Source organism: Sceloporus occidentalis, unplaced genomic scaffold, assembly GCF_023333645.1.
Source record: "Sceloporus occidentalis isolate IW3139 unplaced genomic scaffold, rSceOcc1.0.p SCAF_2, whole genome shotgun sequence".
NCBI lineage: Eukaryota > Metazoa > Chordata > Lepidosauria > Squamata > Phrynosomatidae > Sceloporus > Sceloporus occidentalis.
The window spans coordinates 261,290,842-261,316,644 of NW_028316982.1; the positions used below are offsets into that span (position 1 = coordinate 261,290,842).

The 25,803-nt window shown below is 41.0% G+C and overlaps 1 protein-coding gene across 4 annotated transcripts in view; it reads left to right on the forward strand.

Annotated features, from left to right (window-relative positions):
• LOC149320071 (metabotropic glutamate receptor 5) overlaps positions 1-25,803 on the forward strand; it is a 324,541-nt gene that overhangs the window by 34,354 nt on the left and 264,384 nt on the right. For all 4 annotated transcript variants that reach the window (XM_089512865.1, XM_089512869.1, XM_089512868.1 and 1 more), the window contains exon 2: positions 6,045-6,919. In XM_089512865.1, the coding sequence (XP_089368991.1) occupies positions 6,247-6,919 (673 nt within the window). In that variant the 5' untranslated portion in view covers positions 6,045-6,246. The remainder of the gene's footprint in view (positions 1-6,044; positions 6,920-25,803) is intronic.

Below are 25,803 nucleotides of genomic sequence, written 5' to 3' on the forward strand. Positions count from 1 at the left end.
CCTCGTAGGACGGCGGGAGAGCTGCCAACAGTCAAGTAGAAGTGGGGCCCCTCTCGTCGTACAGCAGTCACCGTCGTCCGCCGGGGTCGTGCCAGCTGGGTGAGGCTAACACCTTCCTCTGAAACTCTCAGGCAAGGGTGCTCCACTTCCCGGCCAACGCACCAGAAAATGAAGGGGGAGGGTATCAAGCCCTCCCAACCTATGCCGGAAGGGTCCTTGGAGCACCCAGCAACAAAGAGAATCCAGAGTCCAACTTTAGCTCAAAATAAGCACATCTTTATTATCCGTACGGGGTGACAGCTGCCTCAATGGCAATTCCAAGACTGTCACCCCCCATTGCCTTTCTTCAAGCCTTTTATACATTCAAAAATGCATAGTTTTAGCAACATCCTTTCTTCAAGTTACCTTTTAACATTTCTTAATTTCCAGAACCAATTTATTGATTAATTCCTGTCTTCCTGCCTTCCAGGCAAGTTTCCACAGTTCTGGTTAATCTTTCACAATCCCATTGTTCCTCTTTATCCCTAGTTCGCTTTAGCCATGTTGTGCTGTAATCATTAAACTGCCCAACTGTCCTTTTAACCTTTAGGTATTTGTTCCTCTCACTGTCACCATTTTGAGATGAACTGAAGAGAAAAACATATTTAGGGGGCAGTGGAGGGTTCTTGTGGGGATGGGGTGGGATACTGTCCATGTTGGAAAGAACTATAAAATTGGAATCCAGCCTCTCTGTGTGTATGTCAGCTTTGTTTCAGTATAATTTTGAAGCATTTACCAATATTCACTAATGTATTCAAACCTGGGATGAGAAGAACTTGACATTTAATAGAAAACTGGAAGCAGGCTAAAGCAAAATGGTCCCACTGTGGTGGAGGTGAAAGTGATGATGTTGATGATGACTGATGTTATCTGGGATGCAAAGTAACAGAGCCAGGGTATATCAATCTCTACACAAATGATTTGTGTGTATCTGCCTTCAAGTTGCCCATTGGCTTAAGGTGACCCTAGATGTTCCATAGAGTTTTCTTGGGCAAGGAATACTCTGTAGCCAGTCTGCAATATGCATTCATCCACTCATTGATGTTCCATAGAATCATAGAATCATAGAATCATAGAGTTGGAAGAGACCACAAGGGCCATCCAGTCCAACCCCCTGCCATGCAGGAAATCCAAATCAAAGCAGCCCCGACAGATGGCCATCCAGCCTCCCTTTGAAGACCTCCAAGGAGGGAGACTCCACTGCACTCCGAGGGAGTGTGTTCCACTGTCGAACAGCCCTTACTGTCAGGAAGTTCCTCCTAATGTTGAGGTGGAATCTCTTTTCCGGCAGCTTGCATCCATTGCTCCGGGTCCTAGTCTCTGGAGCAGCAGAAAACAAGCTTGCTCCCCCCTCAATATGACATCCCTTCAAATATTTAAACAGAGCTATCATATCACCTCTTAACCTTCTTTTCTCCAGACTAAACATCCCCAGCTCCCTAAGTTGTTCCGCATAGGGCGTGGTTTCCAGACCTTTCACCATTTTAGTTGCCCTCCTTTGGACATGCTCCAGTTTCTCAATGTCCTTTTTGAATTGTGGCGCTCAGAACTGGACACAATATTCCAGGTGGGGCCTGACCAGAGCAGAATAGAGTGGCACTACTACTTCCCTTGATCTAGACACTATACTTCTATTGATGCAGCCTAAAATCGCATTGGCCTTGTTAGCTGCCACATCGCACTGTTGACTCATGTTCAACTTGTGGTCTACTTGGACTCCTAGATCCCTTTCACATGTTGTCTCCTTAAGCCAGGTGTCCCCCATCCTATATCTGTGCATTTCATTTTTTCACCCTAAGTGCTGTACCTTACATTTCTCCCTGTTGAAATTCATTTTGTTAGCTGTTGCCCAGCTTTCTAGTCTATTCAGGTCATTTTGAATTTTGATCCTGTCCTCTGGAGTATTAGCTATTCCTCCTAATTTGGTGTCATCTGCAAATTGAACAGTACTGGGCCAAGGACAGACCTCTGTGGGACCCCACTGGTCACTTCTCTCCAGGATGAAAAGGTGCCATTGTTGAGCACCCTTTGGGTTCGTCCGGTCAACCAATTACAAATCCACATAACAGTTGCCTTGTCTAGCCCACATTTTACAAGCTTGTTTGCAAGAATGTCATGACATGTCCAGACAGGGATGAGGAAATCTGCTACTTTTCCATTATCCCGCTTTCAAATGTAACTCTTTCTAGATTTCAGTCTAACTGAACGGTGGGCAGCTGTATGGGGATGGGGGCCAATTTCCCTTCCCCTAGACTACATCCCTTGCAAAGTACACTAAATCCTTTCTTTTTCATTAGTTCCCCCTCCAAAATGCTGGCAAGAAATAATACCACTGAATACCCAAGTTAGGATTGTCCATGCCATTGTATTTCTCATTTTTATGTTTGGTTGTGAAAGCTCATGAAAGCTGATAGGAAGAAAATCAGCTCATTTGAGATGTGGTGCTGGAAGAGAGTTCTATGGATACCATGGACTGCTAAAAAGAGAAATAAATGGGTGCTAGAACAAAGAGTTCAATTCCCTGCTTGGCCATGAAACCCACTGGGTGACCTGGAACAAGTCACATGCTCTCAGCCTCAGGGGAAGGCAATGGCAAACCTCCTCTGAACTAATCTTGCCAATAAAATCCCATGATAAATTCGCTAGGGTTACCATAGTTCAGTAATGATTTGAAAGCACACAACAACAAGAACAGAAGAAATCAAGCAAACACAGGCCAAATACAATGACTTCTCCCTATTCTCTCCATGGGGAGACCAGATGAGATACAGCTCAAACCCTGGTTCTCGTGCAAATAGGCCAGAGAACATATGAGAAGTTCAGCACAAGGCATGGGGTATATCCCCTTTAAAATGAATTATTAAATGTTACGTTTTGCTCTGGATCTTCCGGGAAGACCCTCTATTCCAGGTGGTTGTTTGAAAGACACTCTGCTGAGCTGCCTGGTGCATCTACCACTGCTTCCAGTCTGAAGCCAGAATCAGGTTCCCAGCTGTGTGATAGTTGCTGGGTGCCTTGTTCTGACTTCAGAGTAAAATGATTTCTGGCTGCAGCAGATGCACCAGATGGCTCTGCAGAACATGTTTCAAATAGACTGCCAATGTTGAAATGGAGGGCCAGGTAATGGGGGGAAGTCAGGGCAAGTCTGGGGCTGGGATACTCCAGGCTGCCCCCAGAGTAACCTGGCTGATGCAGACAAGGCTGAAAACAAGATGACTAAAGAGAGACTGTTATACATTAGACACATTGTGAGAAGACATGACTCACTAGAAAAGGCAATGATACTTGGGAAGGTAGAAGGCAATAGGAAAAGAGGAAGACCAGTTTACAGGTAGATAGAGTCAATCAAGTAGGCCATGGCCCTGAGTCTGCAAGACCTGAGCCGGTCTGTTGATGACAGGGTGACTTGGAGGTCTCTCATTGTTACAGTCAACATAGATCAAAATCAGCTTTACAACAATTCACAACAGCAACAGTGATCTCACAGAGCCTCTGCATAAGGCAAAGTGGTGGTTTTCAGCTCCCATGCCAGTGGGACAACGAATCCACTGCAGGATTTTGGTAGTACTTTAAAGGATCTCTCCCCCCCCCTCCTCTAACCTGGGAATAGGTTAAAGTTTGGTTTAAAATCTGGAATGGATTTACTGCTAACTGGCATGGAAGCCACCAGCTGCCACTGCAGTGACAATAGTTTCATTTCTAGGTCAAAGCCATAGTAAGGTTCTCAGTTAAAAAGACTCTCTTGGGATCAGGGGAAGAGAAGAGACCATTCTACTCAGGATAAAGGGCTTGATAAAGCCTATTATATTTCAGGAAGGCACTTTCAATGCGTAATTGTTTGCCAAGGATGTTGAATTGCCTTCAGAGACCAACAATAAGTAGTTAAGAGCTGTAAGAGAAGAAAACAGATTGTACTGTAATTAAACTAGGCATAGCTCACTCGCACACCAGATTTGTTGAAAAACATGGCTGGAAAGACCAACTCTTCCAATGCATGACCATTCATAGTGAGCTTTTGTAGGAATGACTTCCTTGCAAAGTCAGAATAGCTACATTGTTGGAAGCAGTAATCTGTTTAGGGATCATTGTAAAGACCTTGCACTTGTTAAGGAAGCTACTTCCATGTGGTCAAAAAAGACAGCACAGGTTTTCACATTGTTGGCATAGACTTATTTATGTGTATAGGTGCGAATGTAGAGATCATACAAAACTTCCATGCAGATGAAATACAGTTTGACACTTCTTTAACTGTCATGGCTCCATCCTGTGGAATCTTGGGATCTATAGTTTGTTGGGATAGCAGAGCTGGCTGACAAAGAAGGCTGGTGAGAATACCGCACTGCGTCCTGAGAATGTTCTGGGAACCCGATGGGAATGGAACGCATTTAAGTATACCACATGTATGTCTTCCCATCGGGTTCCCAGAACATTCCCAATGTGTTCCACATGTGTTCCAGGGAGGGGACGGATTAGATGTGTTCCCAGCGGCCTGTAACGTTCTCAGAACGTTCCACAAGAGGTCTGTGCAGTATTCTTCCGTTCTCAAATCCGTTCTCTCATTCCTCCATCTCCAGATTGGCTGAAAGAATGACAGGCAGGGAGGCAGCCAGGCGAGAGACTGCAGTGAGAGAAGGTGTGTGTGTGTGTGTGTGTGTGTGTGTGTGTGTGCGCGTTTGTGTGAGGGGGGAAAGAAGGAGGGAGGGAAGGAAGAAAAAAGGGAGGGAAGGTGGGACAAGGGAGAGAAGAGGAAAGGAGGGAAAGAGAGAGAAAGAGAGAGGGAAGGAGAAAATGGAAAGAGGGAGAGAGAAGGAAGGATAAACAGTGAGAAAGAGAGTGAAGGAGGAGGGCAAAACAGAGGGAAAAGAGAGAAGGAAGGGAAGGAAGGGACCAGGGCAGAGAGTAAGAGGAAGAGGGTCTAGCTGCTTCTGCGGGGGCCTCTGGTGTCGTGTCCAGCAGGGCTCCTGTGCCGTCAGCCTGCGGGAGGCAGGGATGCCAGGGATGCCCAGGACCCTCTCCTCCTTCCCTCCAGGAGGGAACCCACAAAAGCTCCTCTGTTTGGAGCGCCACACAAAAGCAAGCAAACAACTCCCAGAATTCCATAGCAAAGAGCCAGACAAGAGTTAAAGCGGGGAAGGAAGCTCACAATCTGAAGGCACACAATACATGTACACACACAGGAGGCAAAGAATGACAAGCTGCAAAAAAGGGGAACTGGAGTGACAGCAGAGGACTCTGCCTTTCAAACCGGTTTAAAGAGTGCAATGGCTTCCGGGGCTAAATACCCAGATTGAGGTATTTGTAGTGGGCACTTGCTTCCAGAGGCATTCAGAGGGGCAGAAACCGAATCTTCCCAGTTCCTTACAGTCCTCCAAACAAAATACGCATGCGCTACAGCAAAACGTTCTAGGAACGTTCTCAAGAAAAAGGGATGCGCTGTGTGGTAAAATCCATTCTCATCATGTTCCCATCACGTTCCACTTTCCTCAATGCGGTAATATCCGTTCCCAGAACGTTCCGTCTCAGAACGTTCTGAGAACGATATGCGATAATCTTCTAAGTGTCTCACAAATCCCAGAATTCCATAGCATTGAGCCATGGCAATTAAAGCAGTGTAAAACTGCATCATTTCTGCAGCATAGATGCAGCCTTACTTTGAGTTGTTCAGCAGTCACCCTGGCTGCATCTGCATTGCAGAATTAATGCAGTTTTAGACTTCAGGTTCCAGAAACCCTAGCCAGCTTGGCCAACAGTCAGAAATTCTGGGACCTGATGTTCAAAACATCTGGAGGACCAAAGTTTGGAAACCATTGCTCTAGAAGGTTGTTTGTGGCATTTGGGAACTTTTTAAATTTTAGACAATTGGGGTGGAGATGTGACACTCTGTATGGGGGTGCGAATTAGGCCTTTTAGCCTCCCACAGTTGCTCATTCTTGTCCTAGATAGACAAACAGATTGCTTTTTGAAAAACAAACAAAACACATGTCTCTATCATCTCTCCCTTCCAGGTTGTGAAGACAATGGTTACATCCTCCCTGCTAAACAGATCTGAAGATGGTAGACATCCTGTAGAAAATGTTTGGAAACATCCAGTTGAGCCTTCATCTGATTGCTTTGTTTCCTCCAAAAGACTTTTTCATCACTTTTTAATGACACTTTCACCTTGTCATCCCATCATGGTTCCTGTACTGGCTTAAACCATTTCCTAAAATGCTCCTTCTGCTTATTATATTGTTATTGAAGGAAGATGTCTGTGGGAACTTTGGTCTTTTGGTTTCTGCACAGTCCAGTGAGAGAAGAGTGGTGGCCCACATGCCTGGCGACATTATCATTGGAGCTCTGTTCTCTGTCCACCACCAGCCATCCGTTGACAAGGTCCACGAGAGGAAATGTGGAGAGGTGAGAGAGCAATATGGAATCCAGAGAGTAGAGGCAATGCTTCATACCCTAGATAGGATTAATCAAAACCAGACGCTGTTGCCCAATATAACTCTAGGCTGTGAGATCAGGGATTCATGCTGGCATTCAGCAGTTGCACTTGAGCAAAGCATTGAGTTCATCCGGGACTCTCTCATCTCAGCAGAAGAAGAGCAAGGACTGATGAAGTGTGTGGATGGATCGTCATCTTCTTTCCACTCCAAGAAGCCCATCGTTGGTGTCATTGGACCTGGGTCCAGTTCAGTGGCAATTCAGGTGCAAAATCTGTTGCAGCTTTTCAACATACCTCAGATTGCCTACTCAGCCACAAGCATGGACTTAAGTGACAAGACCTTGTTCAAATATTTCATGAGAGTGGTACCCTCAGATGCACAACAGGCTCGAGCTATGGTGGACATTGTCAAGAGATACAACTGGACCTATGTATCTGCTGTACATACTGAAGGTAAGGGAAGGCGTTTTTCCCCTTTATACATGTGTGATATTCTGATGTTCCAAATGGCAGTAAATATACCATGTTCTGGGTTCAGAATATACATACCATGTTCCTGGTTAACGTATTGTTGCCTTGACTTGAACCTTGAATTTCATTATTATTATCATATTCATTATTATAATCATTACTATTTCTTTTTTTTTTTTTTATTAAAGCTTTATTGCACATTCAAACAAACATACACCTTTCACATATAAACATATAAACATACATACATCATTACGACATCATAACATTGATATTTACCATAAATACGTAGACATTTACTCCTTCAAATCAACCTTACACCCCCCTTTACCCTATATTCTTACTTCTCATCCTATCTTCCCTTCCATGCAATTCCTTCCTTTCTTTTCCCTTCTACCTTCAAATATTTCACTCATCCTAACCCATTCTTCCTACATCTCTCCTTACTTCACCTCCTCATCCGTATCTCCACCTGCTAGTTTCTATTCCGCTAACCTTCCTACATACTCTAACCTTCTACAACATACTAAAACCTTCTTTCTTCTATCCATTCATACAACTTCCTCCTCTCCCTTCTTGCTAGTTGTTTTGTCCTGTATAAAGTCTAGACTTTCATTTTATTTTCTTTTTGAGCCAGCACTTACTTCTTGGAGACTTAAAACAAATTCAACTATTTTGTGGAAATTGCGCAAATCAGATCCTGCTTGCTAAGACCTATTTAATTTCAATTATTTCTCCCTCGCGATATCTAACTCCATTACAGTTCATCTATTTGTGGTTACCTGTTTTGTAGGTTTGTTATGTGTTCCCAATCTCTTTAAGATAATCAAGTACTTTCCCCCATGTTTGGTCTACTTCGTTTAATGTCTCTCCTCTTAAAATTAAAGTCAGCCTGTCCATTTCGACTGCGTCGTACAAACTCTCTAACCATTCACTTCTTTCGGGAATTTTTTCAGTCTTCCACCATCTTGCCAGGGATATCCTTGCTAGAGTAGTTGCGTAAAAAAGAATTTTACCGTATTTCTTTTCTAACACATCATCCATTATATTCAACAGGTATAATTCTGGATGTTTTTGTAATGTAATATTCAGCATTTCTGACAAAGTTTTATTTACCATCCCAGAACTTCCCTATTTTTTCACATGACCACCAACAGTGGAAGAAGGTGCCCTGTTCTTTTTTGCATTTCCAACAAATGGGAGAACTGTTCTTGTATATTTTCGAAATTTTTTCAGGTGTTAGGTACCAGCGCAGATATACTTTATAATAATTTTCTCGCATCCTTTGTGAAGCCGAATATTTGGGGACATTACACCATGTTTTTACCCATTTTGCTAACTCCAAATTATGTCCTACATTTTTTGCCCATCTGACCATGACGTCTTTAACCACCTCAGTTTCTAAATTCTCTTGTAATAACAAATTGTATAATTTTCCAATGGTACCCTTTGAATATGATGTAATGATTTTAAATACTTCGGGTTCGTTGTTTTTATTTACAAATCCAATTTTTCTCTTATCCGTTTGCCATCTTTCCATAATTTGCCTATAAGGAAACCAATGTATCTCATACCCTTCTTTGGCCAGTTCCTCCATTGATTTTAACTTTGTCTTTTCTCCAGATGTTTTTAGTAATAATTTATATGTAAGCCAATTTTCATCTTGTAACATTTCTCTCCTTTGAAAGGCCTCCTGAGGGGAGACCCAATTTGGTAATTTTATCATTAATCTTTTCTTATACCTTTTCCAGACATCTAAAAGTGATTTCCTAATACAGTGACAATTAAAAATTTTATTCACACTTTCTTTTTCGTACGCAAGATAAGCATGCCATCCATATCTTAGGCCTTCGCCTTCTAGTGTTAATAATTTACAATCTTTCAATGTTATCCATTCCCTTATCCATGTAAGGCAACATGCATCGTAGTAAAGTTCTAAATTTGGAATCCCTAACCCCCCTCTCTGTTTTGTGTCTTGTAAAATTTTAAGTCGAGCATGTGGTTTCTTCCCTTCCCATAAAAAAGATGATATTTCTCTGTTCCAATTCATAAATGTTTTTCTTGAAATTGAGATGGGTATCATTTGATAGAGAAACATTATTTTAGGTAATATTGTCATTTTTATTGCTGAGATCTTTCCTAAAAATGATAGTTTTAATCGGCTCCATCTGCAAAGAGTTTTCTTTATTTCTTCCCAAAGAACTTTATAGTTTTTTTCGAATAAGTTTATGTTTTTGTTAGTTAAGTGAATACCTAAGTATCTTACTGATTTCCGAATATTTATTCCCGTTAGGCTAATTAATTCCATTTCTTCTGAATTGGATAGATTTTTAGTAAGGAAGAGAGATTTTTCTATATTTAATCTACATCCTGTTATGTCTCCGAATTCTTTTATCCGTTTTATCAGATATTCTGCACTTTCATTTGGATCGTCCAATATTACTGCCAGATCATCTGCATACGCCCTGACTTTATAGTTATTTTTCTTAATTCTCAAACCTTTAATTTCCTTATCTTCTTTAATAGATTTAATTAGTAACTCGATCACTAAGAGAAATAGTAAGGGGGAGAGAGGGCACCCTTGACGGGTACCCCTCTCGATTTGAAAAACTTGGGAGCTTTGCCCATTTACACATATCTTTCCCCGTTGATTTTTATAAATCTCCCTTATCCATGTCTCAAATTTATTTCCCAGTTTCATTTTCTCAATTATTTTACCTAGGGTTTCCCAATTTACTGTGTCAAAGGCCTTCTCAAAATCCGCAAATAAGATTGCCAATTTTTTATCCCTGTGTTGTTGATAGTATTCTAAAATATCCAAAATTATCCTTAAATTATCCCCCATGACTCTTCCCGGTAAAAACCCTCTCTGATCCTCATCTATCCATTCTTGCATACATTTTTTAAGTCTGTTGGCTAAAATGTGCGAGAAAATTTTATAGTCTACATTAAGGAGAGAAATTGGCCTAAAGTTTTTGGGGTCTGTTATATCTTTACCTTCTTTTGGAATCACCACTATATTTGTTTCTCTCCACGATGGGGGAATTCCTTCCTTAATCACAGCGTTCATAGTTAATTTCAGAGGAAGGATCAATTCCTCCAGAAAAGTTTTATAAAATTTTGCCGTGAAACCGTCAGGGCCTGGTGCTTTACCATCCTTACATTTCTTAACAGCCTCAATAATTTCTTCTGCAGTTATGTCCTCGTTTAGCAATTTAAGCTGTGTTTCCGAAGGGTTGCTAAATTTAATCTTGTCCAAATATTCACCAATACTGTTACCTTGTATTAGATGTTCCTTGTACAGATCCTTATAATATTCCTGGAAGACCTCCTTAATTCCATCTTTCTGTATCATAACCCCCTCTTTAGATCTAATTTCTGTTATCGTTAATCTCTGTTTTTTCTCCTTTAATCTTGTAGCTAGCCATCTCCCAATTTTATTTGAGTGTTCAAATGTGTTTTGTTTTACCTTTTTCAAATTAGCCCCAATTTCGGTTGTATTTACCAGATCAATTTGTTTCTGAATCAATTTTATATCCTCCCTTATCTTCTTATTTGTTGGCTTCCTTTGCAAGTTTGTTTCTTTTTCTTTTAATGTCTTTGTTAACTGAGATAATTTCTCTCGTTTTTTCTTATTTAATCTGGAATTCTGCTGTATTAAATGTCCTCTAATCACAGCCTTAGCCGCCTCCCAAACTGTTATAGTTTTTGTATCTTCTTTGTTATTTTCTTTAAAATAATTGGAGATAACTGTCCTGATGTACTCGATAACTTCCTTCTCCTGTAGCAACTCATCCCTTAATTTCCAACTGTAATTTCTCTCATTTTCCTTAAACTCAATAACCAAAGGATTATGGTCCGAGTTTATCCTCGGGAGTATTTCAATCTTAACCACCTTATTGATTAAGTATTTTGTCATAAAACACATGTCTATTCTGGAAAATGAATAGTGTCTCTCAGAATAAAAAGTGTACCCCTGTTTGTCCTTATATAAGTATCTCCATCCATCTTGTAAGTTCATATTCTGTATTAAATTAAAGAAAGATCTGGGTAATTTCCCCTGATTGTTTTCAATTTTCTTAGCTGATTTTCTATCAAATTTTGGATCCCAGACCCCATTAAAATCTCCCATCATCATCACATTCATGTAATCATATTCATTAATTTTACAATTTAGTCTTTTGTAGAATTGTTTTTTATTTGTTTGGGGACCATAGACACCTATTACTAAAGTCTTTTCTTTATCTTGTTCAATGGTTATTCCCACATAATGTCCATCCGGATCATTAATAATTTCCTTTGGATTTAGGTGCTCTGCCGCATATATTACTACTCCTTTTTTCCTGTTCTTAGCTGATGAGATAAACTCCTTCCCCAATTTCTGAACTTTTAGGAAATTTTTATCCTTTGCTTTGATGCGTGTTTCCTGTAGGCAAATTAATCCATAATTCCCTTTCCCCAATGTGTGAAATATTTTCTTCCGCTTAATTGGTGAGTTCAGGCCCTTTACGTTCCACGTAATCGTTTTCATCTTCAGTTATTATTATTTTCCAAGAAGAGAAAGAATGAATCCAAATAGTCTCAGCAAGTTTATTAAAAATATAAGTCTACAATCAGATAAATCAACCCAATTAATTTATTCCCAAAAGAAGTTTTGTACTTAAATCCTCAAAATCTCCAGTCTCGGGTTCCAACTCCTCCCCCGATACTCCTTCCCCCGTCTGCATTTCCTCCTCTTCTTGGAATTCTTCATCTTCTCCATCGTCTCTTGCTTTACTGGTATCCTCTATATCTTTCTTGTACTTCTCCCAAAAATCTTGTGCTTTTTCCACTGTTTGCAAGTTATATCGTTTTTGCCTCCACATCAGCGAGAGACCGTTTAGTTCCGCCCACCTGTAGGGAATTCGATTTTTCTTCAACAAATCTGTTAGGAATTTGTATTCTTTCCTCCTCTTTAAAATTTTCGGGGGGATGTCCTTATAAACGTGAACCTCATTCCCTTGGATCACCAATCTTGTTTTGTGATTTTTCTGTAGGATCTCGTCTTTGATTCTTTTACGGACCCAATATATCACAATGTCCCTCGGCAATTTTTTCTCTTTCGCCACTTTAGAATTTAATCTATACATACGGTCTATCTCCCAGCTAAATTGTTGAATTGGCATATTCACATAATTTGCTAAAATCGGTGTGAGAAATTCATATAAGTTTTCATTTGTCTGTTCTGGGACTCCCCTTAGCTTCAAGCATAGTTCTCTCTGCTTCAGCTGCATTTTTAATGATATTTCTTGTTCTTCTATTTGAGTCATCGAAATGGCCTCTACCTTCTTCTCCAATTTCTTTGTCGTCGATTCTAATTTTTCCATTTTCCCGGTGATCTTAGTCACGTCTTTGTTGATCTTATCCAGATCCTGTCTTATTAATTTGATCTCTGACTTTAGTTCCTGAGTCATTTCTTCTCGTGATTCCCTAATTTCATGTTGCAGTTCCTTTTGTGACTTCTTAATGGCTTCCATCAGTTGAGAGAATTGGTCCATATTTTTACTTCCTATTTCCACTGAGTTTCTTCTCTGATTTTGGTTTGTTGTTTTTGCCGCCATCTTCCTTGTAAGCATTAATTTTGTTGGGTTTTTAATGAGTTTTTAAAAGGATATCTGAATTTGTCTACAGATTTTTATTCACCTCTGTAAGTTAATTTCCATAAATATTATTCCAAATTATTAATTTTGAGAGTATTCCAACTTTTATATTAAAAGACTACTATATCTAATTACCCAACAGATTATTTTTCAGTTCCCTTTAACTTTCCCTGATCTGAATTTATGTAGGGGGGTATCAGAGATCTTAAGTCCTAACTTAAGTTTTAAATGATTTAAGGTTTTTTTTTTTTAAGATTTTTTTTTTTCCCCCTATTGGTAAGTTTTCAAAAAGGGACTTTTCTTCTGTGAGGAGATTGTTATCACTGCCTCCTTAGTATTTCCTTAAGTTTTCTGTTCAGACTTCAATCCTGTGGCAGCTGTATTTAATCTTTGCTTTACCGAGCTTTATCTCTTTATTTTGTTTGTGACGTCCTTGGGTTGATTCCTTCTCAAGGTTGAATAGATTGGCTGTAATATAAATAATACCTATTACCACTAGAGGCAAAACTTGAATCACTTTTCCTTATTAGGCAAACTCAGGGAAAAAGAGGAGAAAAGAAAAAGGCACCTTCTATTTCCAGATATATACCCCCAATGGAAAACTTTTCCACAAAAATTACTCAATCCTAGCAGAGTTATACAGAATTTAACTATTCACCCCACTATACAATCAAACAATAATTTGTTTAATTCCAATATTCTTTACTCAATTGACAATTAGTCTTCTTACCTATGAGACCCTGTATTCTCCAAAGCTTACATCCAGATTAATAAGTTCCCCAATCTCTATATTTTATTTCTCCAAAGGCCTTTTTGCCCAGATTTTTATAAGAGCTTTCCCCCCTAAAGATTCCCTTTTACTACTTAGCTTTAAATCTTACTTATAAGTTCAACTTAAATCAGAATAGATTGGTGTATTTAGAGGATAATAGCTACCAACGTCCAAGCTTCTTGGTTTTCTTGTGTCCTGCAAGTATCCAATCAGGCATCCAACATAAGAAGATAAAAGAGGGAGGAAAAACAATAATGAGAGGAGGGAAGATCAGAAGCTTTCTCAAAGGACCCTCTTCCAAGCGTCCAAATGCTCCCAAAAGTTTTAGAACAGTATATTAATGATTCAAGCAGTCTCAACCAGCCAGTTCAAGGTATTAAAATGCAGTCTCAAAAAATTTCAAAACACTTCACAACATAGACCTTGCAAGGGAGCTAATCATCCAATTTTTCCATAAAGTTCAGGATCCTTCATGCAACAGAATATCCATTTGTTGGCAGAGAGCTTTTTAAATAACAAGCAAAAGAGGTCAGAGGTGTAGGTCTATTAGGGAGGCCTCCGTTGCAACTTTGTTTCAGTATCTTCCTTCCTCCTTTTCTTTCTCTCTTTCCACCCCTCCTTCCTCTGTTCCCTCTTCGCTCTGCTTGCCTCCTCAGCTCTATACGCTGCTCAGCTGTAAAAAAGATTTCTCCACTAGCAGCTTTGCTCTGATATCGCGCCGCTTTTAATATGCTACACCTTGAAGCGGCAGTTCTAATTGCTCAATTTCCTTAAAACTATTTATCCAGTAGATTGTCCGTGAGGCATTAAGCGGAAAGTCTTCAATCTAGCAATGGGAGGGCTGCTTAGCGTTGCTGAGTGTACCTTTAAAAATGCAGAAGTGGCGGCAATCCTTGTGCCCAAAAAGGCTGCCTTTTTGCGGACGTGGCTTGCTCTGCCTTCCCCGGCCCCGCGACTCTCACCCGTTCTTCACTCTTCATCCATTCGGATGGGTTAATGGGAGGTCTCCAGGGTCACGGAGAGTGGCGTAAATGAGCCCCTCTGTTTCTCCTCAACTTCAGAGGTAATATTCCGGCGCTGCTATCTCTCGCAGCCGGACTTATCCCCGCAAAAGGCAAGCACCTCGCGGAGCCGTCTCCTTGAGGTGCTTAACGAACGGCCATGCCACCGGAAGAGTCCATAATCATTACTATTTCATACACAAAAATACTGAAATAGTAAACATAACTGAAATAAACACAACACACTAGACAATATACGAGTCTATACATTTTGGGGACAGAGAGAATGAAAAAAGAATTACTGTCTGTGACATTCCTTTCTTTATTTGATGATATATACACATTTTAAGAGTCTGGCAATCAGTGAAGATGTGTTCGGATAATACTGAAATGAAGGTAAGCCTTTTCGCTCTTGTAGTTCTTGTTGTAAATGCTGATTTGAAGAAACCAGTGTTATCTTTTTGTTGTTAAAAGTTTATTTGTCATAAATTAATACAGTAATTTCAAAAGAGATCCTTATTGCTCTGATATTTGCTCCTAGCCTTCAATATTGTTTTATTTGTGGGCGGGATCACTGTATATGCTCTGTGTTTACCATTTTTACTTTCCATTCTCATAATTTAGCAGTTTCAGATGCACAAGTTTTTCTGTTGCCCCATGGGACTAGTTGCCACCATGATTAGCATTATGCACCATTTCCTATTAAATTTATACACTGAAATGTTTTATTCCCCTTTATTTAGTTGTAATAACACATTTCTTTAGGAATTATTTGTTTTCTGAATACAGATGAATTGTTCCCAGCAGTACAGGATGAAGCTCCAAATGCATCCTGGGGCAAGCAGTCTAAAGCTCTTCCTCCCACTCTGCAACCAAGTGGTTGGTTGGGTGTAAGTGTGGGAATATGTCCCTGTGCCTAGTCTAGAGATCTGAGGAGATGTCATGTAGAAGATGGAGTGAATTATTTTTTGCTGCTCCAGAGACTGGGGATGCAAGGTGGGAGTGCATTTATACTGTAGAAATAATGTGGTTTGACACCAGTTCAAGTACTGTAGCTCCATCCTATGAAATCCTGGGATTTGTAGTTTTACATGGTCTTTAACCTTCCCTGCCAAACAGTGGTGGCGCCCCACAAAACTACACATCCCAGAATTCTGTAGAGTGGAGCCATGGCAGTTAAAGTGGTGTCAAACTGCATTATTTCTACAGTGTAAATGTACCCCAGGACATAAACCAAAAGATTTAAATTAAAAGAAAAGTGATCCCACCTAAACAGTAGGAAGAATTTCCTGACAGTAAGAACTACAGTGGTACCTCGGGATACGAATTACCCAGGTTACGAAATTTTCAGGATACGAAAAAAATTAATTTAAAAAAACTGTTTCGGGTTAAGAAAGTTTTTTCGGGATACGAAAAAACTTTTGGTGCTTTTCGGCGCGATTTCGCACCAAAAAGCGGCTTTTCCCCATTAGCGCCTATGGGGATTCGGCTTGCGAAAGCCTTTCGGGTTACGAAATTGACAGCGGAACGAATTAATTTCGTAACCCGAGGCACCACTGTATACAACAGTGGAATAGACAGCCTTGGAGAGTGGTGGACTCTCTGTCTTTGGCAATCTTTAAACAAAGATTGTTTTCGTCATAGATTACCATTCACATCCTCCAAGGATGGCAGTGGCAAACCCTCTCTATAGAAACTTACCAAGAAAACCCTATGGTAACTCTTCCTTAAGCTTGCCCCTTTTAATGTGGGTTTTGGGGGACAGATCAGGAGACAGATCTGAGCCATGACATTGCAGCTACATGTTTGATGAAGGATTTCAGCCCACATTTTTTTCCTCCTCAGAATAAATTCTCCACTACAGGGAGAATACTGTATGAGCAATATCCATTTTCTCCTGCAAGAGGGAGAAAACTGCCATAACTTTTCATCCTTGCACACAAGGATTAAATAGCTGAGAATCTACTTCCTTAGTGTATCTGCATTCACATAGAGAATATGGTTTTATGTACAATCACCATTCAACCTCTTCCCCTGCTCCCTTTCCCCCCTGTATATCTTAAAGGAAATTACTTTCATTGCTTTCCTGGAAACAAGAGACTAATCCTTCATCCATGGTACAAAACTCCATACAAACATAAACTCACATTTATACCTCTCTTTTAGAAGACAGAAACAGGAAACAAACATACAAAAATTCCCCCAGAAATGCACACACAGTGCAGAAAGAAATACAGGCAGATGTGCTGTCTTGAATACAACAGCAAGTTAGGACAGGAGAGGAGCAAGACTGGCCTAAGACATTATTGGTTGCTTGATGTTGTCCAGGAAATGCCCTCCATTACTCACTATCTTCTTCTAAACGGGGAAAAAATAATTGTGGATGAATTTTGTTGTCTGTTTTTTCTTACTTGACTTTCGGTGTGTCACATTAAACTGGAATCGATGGGATTCTGAAGGTTAGTTTGACAGACTGTTTGACACTGATGAGCTACAAGAAGCTCCATCTCAAAATGGGGCATCTTCTGAAGTCTAGCAGTAATGCAGAGATTATCAATGTCATTACTGTTTTCTCTCATTGCTGTCACCACCATTACCACCACCATCATCTTCATTGTTAAATCAAGGATGTCCAGGTGGCCTAGGGAAGAACCTTTTCTGAAATTCTGAAGAGCTTTTGCTGCCTATCAAACTTGACAACACTGGGCAAAATGAACCAATGATTCCTCCCATCCTCATCCTTCTTATCATTATCTTTTTTTACAAGGTAATATCGAACCCCCTGCCCTCTCCTGGTTTATTCTCCAGGAAACATGCAAATGTCACTTCTGAACGAAGGTGATAATAGAGAGGAAAAAAAGAGGTAGAAATAGGGATGTGACAAAAGCTCCTTGCTGTTTGTTAAATGTATGGGGTTTTGTTTTTCTCAATGCTTAGCTCAAGTGTTTACGAGCGCTTAAGTTTGCCTTGTGCTCAACAGAGGTGTGTGAATTTGCAGATACATAAAAAAATAATAATAATGCAGCAGACACTTAGTGGGAAATTCAATGTTCAGAATGTGTGTGTGTGTGTGGTTTTGCTTAAGTAATAAAAATAACAGGACTCCAGACATTCATTTTAATTGTGTGAGCTTCAGTAAAGTCAGTTTCAGTTACTCCACTTGGTTGCACGAAGAAGGGGTAGAGAGAGAAATTCAGTTCTTGTTTGGTACTGTGGAAGGTAAAGACTGCTGAGGGTTTTATTGCTCTCTCCATTCACCACCGAAAGATCCATTGTAACTTCAGATCATGAAAGCAGATGCATGTATGTCTCTTTCACCTGCACCTGACATTACATAAACATACATAGCTACATCAGGATCACCTAGATAACTTGATAGTCCCCGTTTTAATTGTGTCTCAATCAAGACAATTTGAATTTCTTCACTGGGCTGCAGGAGGGGAAGGGGAGAAGGAATTCCATTCTAAAAATAAACAAAGGCCACCCTTCCTAGTTATACCCATCAAACATTGTTTGATAGTTCATACCACTAATTGCAAGAAGAGATAGGGTGGGAAAGTCAGCTGTTTCCTCATTCTTCAGGGATATGTCAGGATTTGTTCAACTTCTCTGTGCAGGACAACCCTGATGTTGTCTTACTCTCCAGAAAGGAGCAAAAAGAGTAATAACATTTCCTGTCCCCCTTCAGCGATTGGAAGGATAAAGGGAAAAATTTACATCACTAGATAGAAGAGCACAGAACAACAAGGAGTATATGTGAACCAAGGCAGAGCATTTGGCTTCATTCCTGTTCATTTGATCATCTCCATGCCTCTCCCAGAATGTCCAGCATGCACCATATCACCTATAAATCCTTTCCTTGGGATAAAATCCTAGACATATGGGAACAGAAGATTACCATAGGGTGAAACATTGACATCATCTTCTAAGCAAGAACTATGTGGACATGTAGCTGTGTGTTCACATAAATAATGTTTTCCGTGTCACTTACTGCTTAAATAAAGTCCTTAACCCTAAAGTCCTTTAGATGGCATTTTGAAAATGACTGGCTAATTTGCTTAATGAATCTAACACTTGAGGCAAGAGTTGAAATATTTATTGCATCAAAGACCACTTCAAACAGGAGGAAACATTGGGTAGTCATAGGATGGAACTATATTGGGTCAGAATAACACCAGGTGCTTGTTAGCAGAGTAAGGCTGCAGCTATGCTGCAGAATTAATGCAATTTGACATCACTTTAACTGTCATGGTTCAATGCTATGGAATTCTGGTATTTGTCGTTTTGTGAGATATTTAACCTTCTCTATCAGACAGCTCTGATGCCACAATAAGCTACAAATCCCAGGATTCCATAGGATGGAGCCATGACAGTTAAAATGGTGTCAAATAACATTAATTCTGCTGTGTGGCAGCACCCCAAGAGAATACTTGGGATTCTCTTAGTGGGACCTGCTTGGTTTGCTCACTTATTGTTTCTGGCTATTGGCTCAAAGAAGTAATGAATTACCTCTTGCATTCTGAAGACAATAAAACACTGTAAAACAACTCAAATGTCCCATAAAAGAGCAGCAGCTTATGAATGCATACAAACCATTGTGCTAGCAATGAAAACTTTCTGGCATGGCTTTCATAGTCTCCAGTATTTCAGAGTGGAATACTGGGACATGTTGGCTGATCCATATCAGAGTGTGATCTAAGAGGTGTGGCCAAGCAAAAAGAGGGCTAGAATTATTACTGAAGAAGAACACATAAAACTATTATTTTAAGCAGAGAAATCTTGGAATCTATGCACTGAGTTTAGAGATGGAAAATTCTGCCCCTCCTCTGCGAGTCCAACTGAATTAGCTGGGTGCAAACTACTTCTGCACTTCAAACTCAGTTTGCAACAATTGAAGTAAGGTGAGGAGGAAGGGGAAAAGTGAGAAGAGGTGAGAGAAACTGGGACTTTTAAAAAGCAGCTGAGGAAGTGGGATAGCAGAGGATTAACTGGGACTGTTCCTGCCAAACTGAGAAAAACTGGATACAGTCCATGTTTTCAAAACATAGGGGCTGTACAGATTGGGAGAAAGGGGTGGCAAGATGCCGTCCCTTTCTGCCCCTGATGGAGACTGCAGCAACCAAACGCCATGGCCTCCAGGAGGCCTAAAAAGAATCCGCTCCTCGACGGGTTCTTTTTAGGCCACACACGTGGCTCCTGGCGCGCCCTGTATAGATGGGTGCACACCATGACGGTAGCCAGGTGCAGGGTAGGGTTGCTGAGCATATAAACACTCAGCCCCCAGACACCCCTAGTTTGGACCTTCTAAAATAAGTGAATGATAACAACATATTACTATTCGATTTGTAACATGGATTATTACTTTCCTTTTCATTATCTTTCTTTACTTTCCAGTACAACATTTTGAAAATGCGTGAGAGCAGAACAAGGATTTCAGTACCATTTTATTCACATGGATTTCAGGAACATTCACTGTGCATTTCCCATTGCTCAGTGGAACAACAGGCAGGCACATTAGCATCATGCTGACTTCACACAGTCAGCAGAAAGATGATATAGAAGCAGAAAGATGATATAGATATACTATGGTATAGTAAGCACACAAATACAGATTTACAGTGCACAAGAACGGTGTAGGAAGCTTAACCATTCTTGCCATAGATCTTGCCCTCTATGCAGATGGAGAGAGAGAGATCCACATGCCCAGGGACCACAGTTTTGAAGCGAAGCTCAAATGTATTTTCATTCCAAGTATGCATGTTAAAAACGAATTCAGATATGTCTGACCTGCTGAGAACTGGCTGCATGCAAACACCCTTTGGAGATGTGTGACATTTGGCAGCTAGTTCAGTTCCGATTTGCACTTTAGTCTGAGAGGCTCAGTTCAAATCAGCTCACATCGGGGTTGGATTCCTCAAGCATCCCTAAATATAGCTTCTGAAAGCAATGCCAAGTATCCTCTGAATATACTTGAAAGGTGACCAAAGCATAAGCCATGCTTAGAAGGTGTTTCTGTAAAACAGAACACTGCTTTGTATGATCAGAGAGGAAAAGACCAGAGGGAATAAGGAATACTGAATCTTTGAATTTATATACAAGAGCTATATGCACCAGACTGATACTGATGATAAAACAGTATTATTGTACTATTATGAATACTGGAGGTGATCTCAAAGGACTTTCCACTTTTTTGTGTATTTTGTTTAGCTTTTGTTGACACTTAATATAAAAGTGCTCACATTTCCCCAATCCTCATCATTCTTATTTCTGTTTTCTTTTCTTTTCTTTTTTCTTTCTTTCTTTTTTTTTGTTTTGGGTTTTCTAGTCCTTGGGATCAGTGGCATCACTAGGGTTCATGCCATTCAGTGCAGTCACCCATGGTGTCACCCCATCTCCATTGAACTCTTCCCATACCACACCATACAGAATCCTTAGTAATTTTTTTTGTACTAATATTACTCATAAATCCAATTCCCATCTATCACTGAATACAATGGTAATAGTTGTGACGTAAACAACTAGAAAGATTAAAATTATACCTATAAAAAACAATATCATATGCATGGCCCAAATGTATTTACATGTACATAGTTCCATGTGGTTAAAGTGAAAATTTGGTATATGATTTTTTAAAAAAAAATTAAAATATTTTTTTGAAATTAAAATTTTTAAAATTTAAACTTTTGAAAATTAAAACCTAGGGCCTCTCCTCTCTTCTGGGACTGAGCCTTGCCCCACTCACACTATCTCTCCCCTGAACTCCAGAGTTTTAAAGCAATGCAGGTGAGTGCTTTAGTCCATTTCTACCAAAAGACAGATGTTTGGGGAGCTGTGGTGTCATCCCTCCTTAGGGTCTCACCTGATGTGGTCCACACCACTCATGTTGCTCTAGTGATGTCCCTGCTTAGGATTGCCAAAGAGTTAGACTGTACCTTAGGCAACAGATTCTGAGGAATAGACCATGTCTCTAGCATGCCACATGGCTTTCCTCCTCCTCATAGCTAAACTATGAGTGCTATAGGGTTTTTTTGTGGCCATGTTGTAGAAGAGTTTATTCCTGACGTTTTGCCAGCATCTGTGGATGCCAGCCATGAAAGCCTTTGACTTCACATATGAGTACTATTTTGAAAAATGTGTGTGTTTATTTGAGTATATTTTTCTCATGTATTACACTTGACACATTTTATTTCAATAGCATACTCCTTGCATATGTGGTTTATGCAAAAGCTTTGCTATTACTGTGATGAGCTTTTAATGATTTGTTGTACTGTTTTATTGGATTTTTTTTAAAATATTGTCTTTTAATGATTTTAAAATGGTTTTAACTCTATAGAATGTTTACATGTCTGGTGTATTTGCATGTGCAGAGTATTTGTATGGTTTTTAATCTGTACTTGTTTTAATAATTTGCAAGCTACTTTGAGACCCATTATTGAAGAAAGGATGATAATAAGAAGAGAAGAAAGGATTATAATAAAGGATGATAACAAAAACAACAACAACAATAATAGCAGCAGCAACAAAAATAATATGGATACATACCGCAATCTATAAAATTCTGGTGATTCTGGTGAAGGGAAGATGGCTACTGGCAGTCAGAACAAAAGATTCCAGCCTTTGCCAAACTCCCAAAATTTAAATGCAAATGTCGCTCTTGATATTTGTCTTCTGTTATTGGGTTTTTCATATATATATATTGAATGCTGAACCTGAAATTTGAGGTGACTGAATCTGTCAGTGGAAGAAGAACATTTTGCATATCACTGCAACTTTATTGTTTATAACCATAGGCCATGATATTTTTATGCATAAACATAAGAAATACATGTGAAAATATAACTCAGCTTACCATATTTCTTCATATATATTTATCAAACCACTCTCCTGCAAGCAAAAACTAGGTCAAATGTAAAACAAGGGAGACAAACAGAAAAGGCTAAATTCTGTTACAGATCACTGCAGAGCTTGGAAAACTTACTTTTGGGATACAGCGTAGCTGAAGGATTCTGGGAGTTGTAGTCCAAAAAGTAACTATTCCAAGTTCTGCCACTATCAGACAATGACAAATATTCTATAGTAGAACAATACCCCTCCAAATTTGTCGCAGATAAATTCTGACTGCTACTGCATACTAACTCTGGAATATATTATCAGTTGATGATTGTGACATCTTTAAAAAAAAGCAACCCACAACTGATTGCTCTTCCATACTGGGACAAGCTGTCAAGTATTTATGGGTGCTGCTCAGATATGTCAAATGCTGTTGGTACTGCTTGTCACCTATCAGTTGCTGTCACCTACTGATTGCTACCAAGAACCATCTCTGGGCATCAAATGCTGGCATTGAATATTAAACATTCCCTCACTGAAGTGTGTTTCAGAAATGTTCACCTTTGGAAGTTATCTCAGAAAGCTTTGCAGAGACCTTACTTGTAGAGCCAGTGAATGCTGGTGGCTTCCATATTAGTCAGGTAGGGAACCCTGTCTGGGTTTAAACCCACATTTTAAAGGAGATATCCATGATTCTGAGCCATGCTCCTAAAATAAATCCAGCACTGTGGCTAATGGTGAAGAGTCTGGAAACCATACTTTATGAGGAGAGACCTAGGAGGAGAGACCTAGGGAGCTTGGGATGTTTAGCCTGGGTAAGAGATGGTTAAGAGGTGATATGATAGCCCTGTTTAGATATTTGAGGATGGTGCAAGCTTGTTTTCTGCTGCTCCAGAGCACAGGGTCTGGAGCAATGGATTCAAACTACAGGAAAAGGGATTCCACCTTAACATTAGGAGGAACTTCCTGAAAGCAGGAGCTGTCCAGCAGTGGAGAGAATGTGTTTTCCTTTAGTGGGTAGCTATACTGACTTATTTATTAGGTCAATTACTGCATAAACCTATGCACCCTTTAACAAGGAGTTAATGCTGAGAAATGGTCTTTCAGATCTATGCATTTGCACCAAGGATAGAAAAGATGGGGAATGAGGAGGATGAGGATGAGGATGAGGATGGGAAGAAGAAGAAGAAGAAGAAGAAGAAGAAGAAGAAGAAGAAGAAGAAGAAGAAGAAAGTGAGGATGTATCTGTTCAAAGTTTCTGAGTCTAAAGTCCACAATTGGGGCTTTGTTATAAACAATTTCACAGTGAGATGGATGGATGGATGGATGGATGGATGGATGGATGGATGGATGGATGGACAGATAGTGAAAAGATGTGGACTTTGGATATTTTCTTCTTTCACAGTTAAAAGATGGATTGGAATGGAAGAAAAACAGATAGCATCAAATCCATCATGAACTCAGCAGGAGTCCAGTTCATAATGTACCTTAGGCCCTTTGGGGCTATTTATATAAAGTTCACCATTTTCAGATCATGATGAGAGTGCCAGAAATGGTCATTATTCAGTGCCATTTTTTCTTTACAAGTGCATTTGACACAAGCACTTCTAATCACTTAAGAGAAGACAGGAACAACATTGACCTAGTATTGTAAGGGACGATACTGCAAATAGTAAGTGACATTACATTCCTGGGTTATGACTTTCCTGCTGCTGAAGATCCCTGCACCATTTTTATTATGATGGTTCAACAGGACTGCCTTGAGTTTTGCACCAGGAGCAGGTATATTGAGATGAGTACTCTAGTTTTACCCATTGGCTGGCTGATAACTGCATTTCATTGTCCCAGCTTAAAATGAACTATCCAAGTTGCTGAACACCCTCCAAAATACAGTGACATCCAAAATCCACAAAACCTTTATTTGACCAACCAAAATGCACAAAATCCATGATGCAAGACTTGGAAGATCCACTGGTGTCTTCCTCAGGCAAAGCTGTTGAAATCATTCAGGAGGGTTAAAAATGAAGATGTTAATCACAGGCATGCATTTTCTCCAGGTGTTGTTGTGTTGTTCTGTAGAGGAATACTTATGCAAGAAGGTTCCTCCTCCTTCTGACCACATGGCACTGATAACAAAGCATTCCAAAGTCCAAGAGATAAAATTTGAATTCCATTAGCAATACAAAGAGATACTTCTTTGGAGATCCAAGATGTCTCCATCCTTTGTGAGGTCACAGCCACCTTTGTTAGGCAGAGAACATTAACTCTCTCAAGAGCAGCCTCCATGCTGTGCATTAGGAAAATTTGAGGTGCTGTTTTGGTAAAACATGTAAAATGTAGTGTTATTGGAGGTAGAACCATCAAATAGTAAAGGATGGAGGCTTCTTAAGATAGACTTTTCTTAAGGTTGCCATACGTTGCAAACAACTTGAAGACACTCAGCAACAAATGGGGCCTCCCGACTTACCGGGCAGGCCGAGTTGCTGGGGCCGATCAGGGCGGTCGCCCGGTGTGGGTGCATGTGGGGGCGGCTGCGGGTGGGCCCCGCGTGTTGGGAGGCCTACCTGGCCGGCATGGGGGCGGATGCCCCCGCGGCGGCGGACTCCAGCTCCCAGGTGCCCTGGGAGCGGAAGCGTCGGGGGCCGCCGCTCCCGGACTACAGCTCCCAGCATCTCTTGGGAGCGGAAGCGGCCCTCATTGGCTGTCGCGGGAGGGGTGTCGACCACTCTCATTGGCAGGGAGCCCGAGAAGGCGGCCTCTCGGGGGCTCCCAGCCGCTGATTGGCTGGAGGGCCTTTTTAGGCCCAGGATCACCGGTGGCCGGCGCCATTTTGACTTCCTGGCTCGGAGGGGCAGCGTGGGGCTGCAACTCTCCGGCGCTGCTTTGCCCTCCACCATCGTGGAACCGGGCTAAGAGCAGCTGCAGCCAGGACTTTGGAGCTGCCTGCTCCACATTGTAGGGGTGCGGCGGCGGCATTAGCGGCAGCGCTAGCGGCAGCGGGAGCAGCGACCAGACTCCGTCGGAGCCACTTGCTCCCCCCCCCCACACACTCCTATTTTTAGGGGCGGTAGAAGGAAGATCACCTGGGCTTGCCTCTCCATTGCCAGCTGACCTCAACTTCGGCCAGGTACTATATCTTCCTCTCTGGTTCAGTGGGGCACTGGGGCTGCTTAGGCTCATTATGCCCTCTTCCAAGCACGCCGCCAACTCAGTCCCATCTCGTCCAGCGACCAGGGGCCAAAGTGGGCGGGCACCTAAATCTTGGGCAGACCTGGCTCCCAAGCCACGCAAACAGTGCCCAACACAGCCACCAGGGGGGGCTGCACCATCCGGCCTCCACCCTCGGTCGGGTCAGACAAATGAGACACCCCAAACAGACACGTTGCCCACGGGACAGACAACAGAGACAGCAGCTGCGACTCCGCCCCAACCTACGAACTCAGAGACACCGGCAGATATTACTCGAATTCTCGCTGCCTTTCTGGAGCAACAGCGTATCTCATCACAGCAGCCCTCCTTGCCAGCTCAAACGTCTGTCCAGCACCAGGCTGGGGACCCAGCCGTGGCAGTGATTGACCCCCCTCCACCTGCCATGGAGGGGCAGACTTCAACAAACCTCCTATA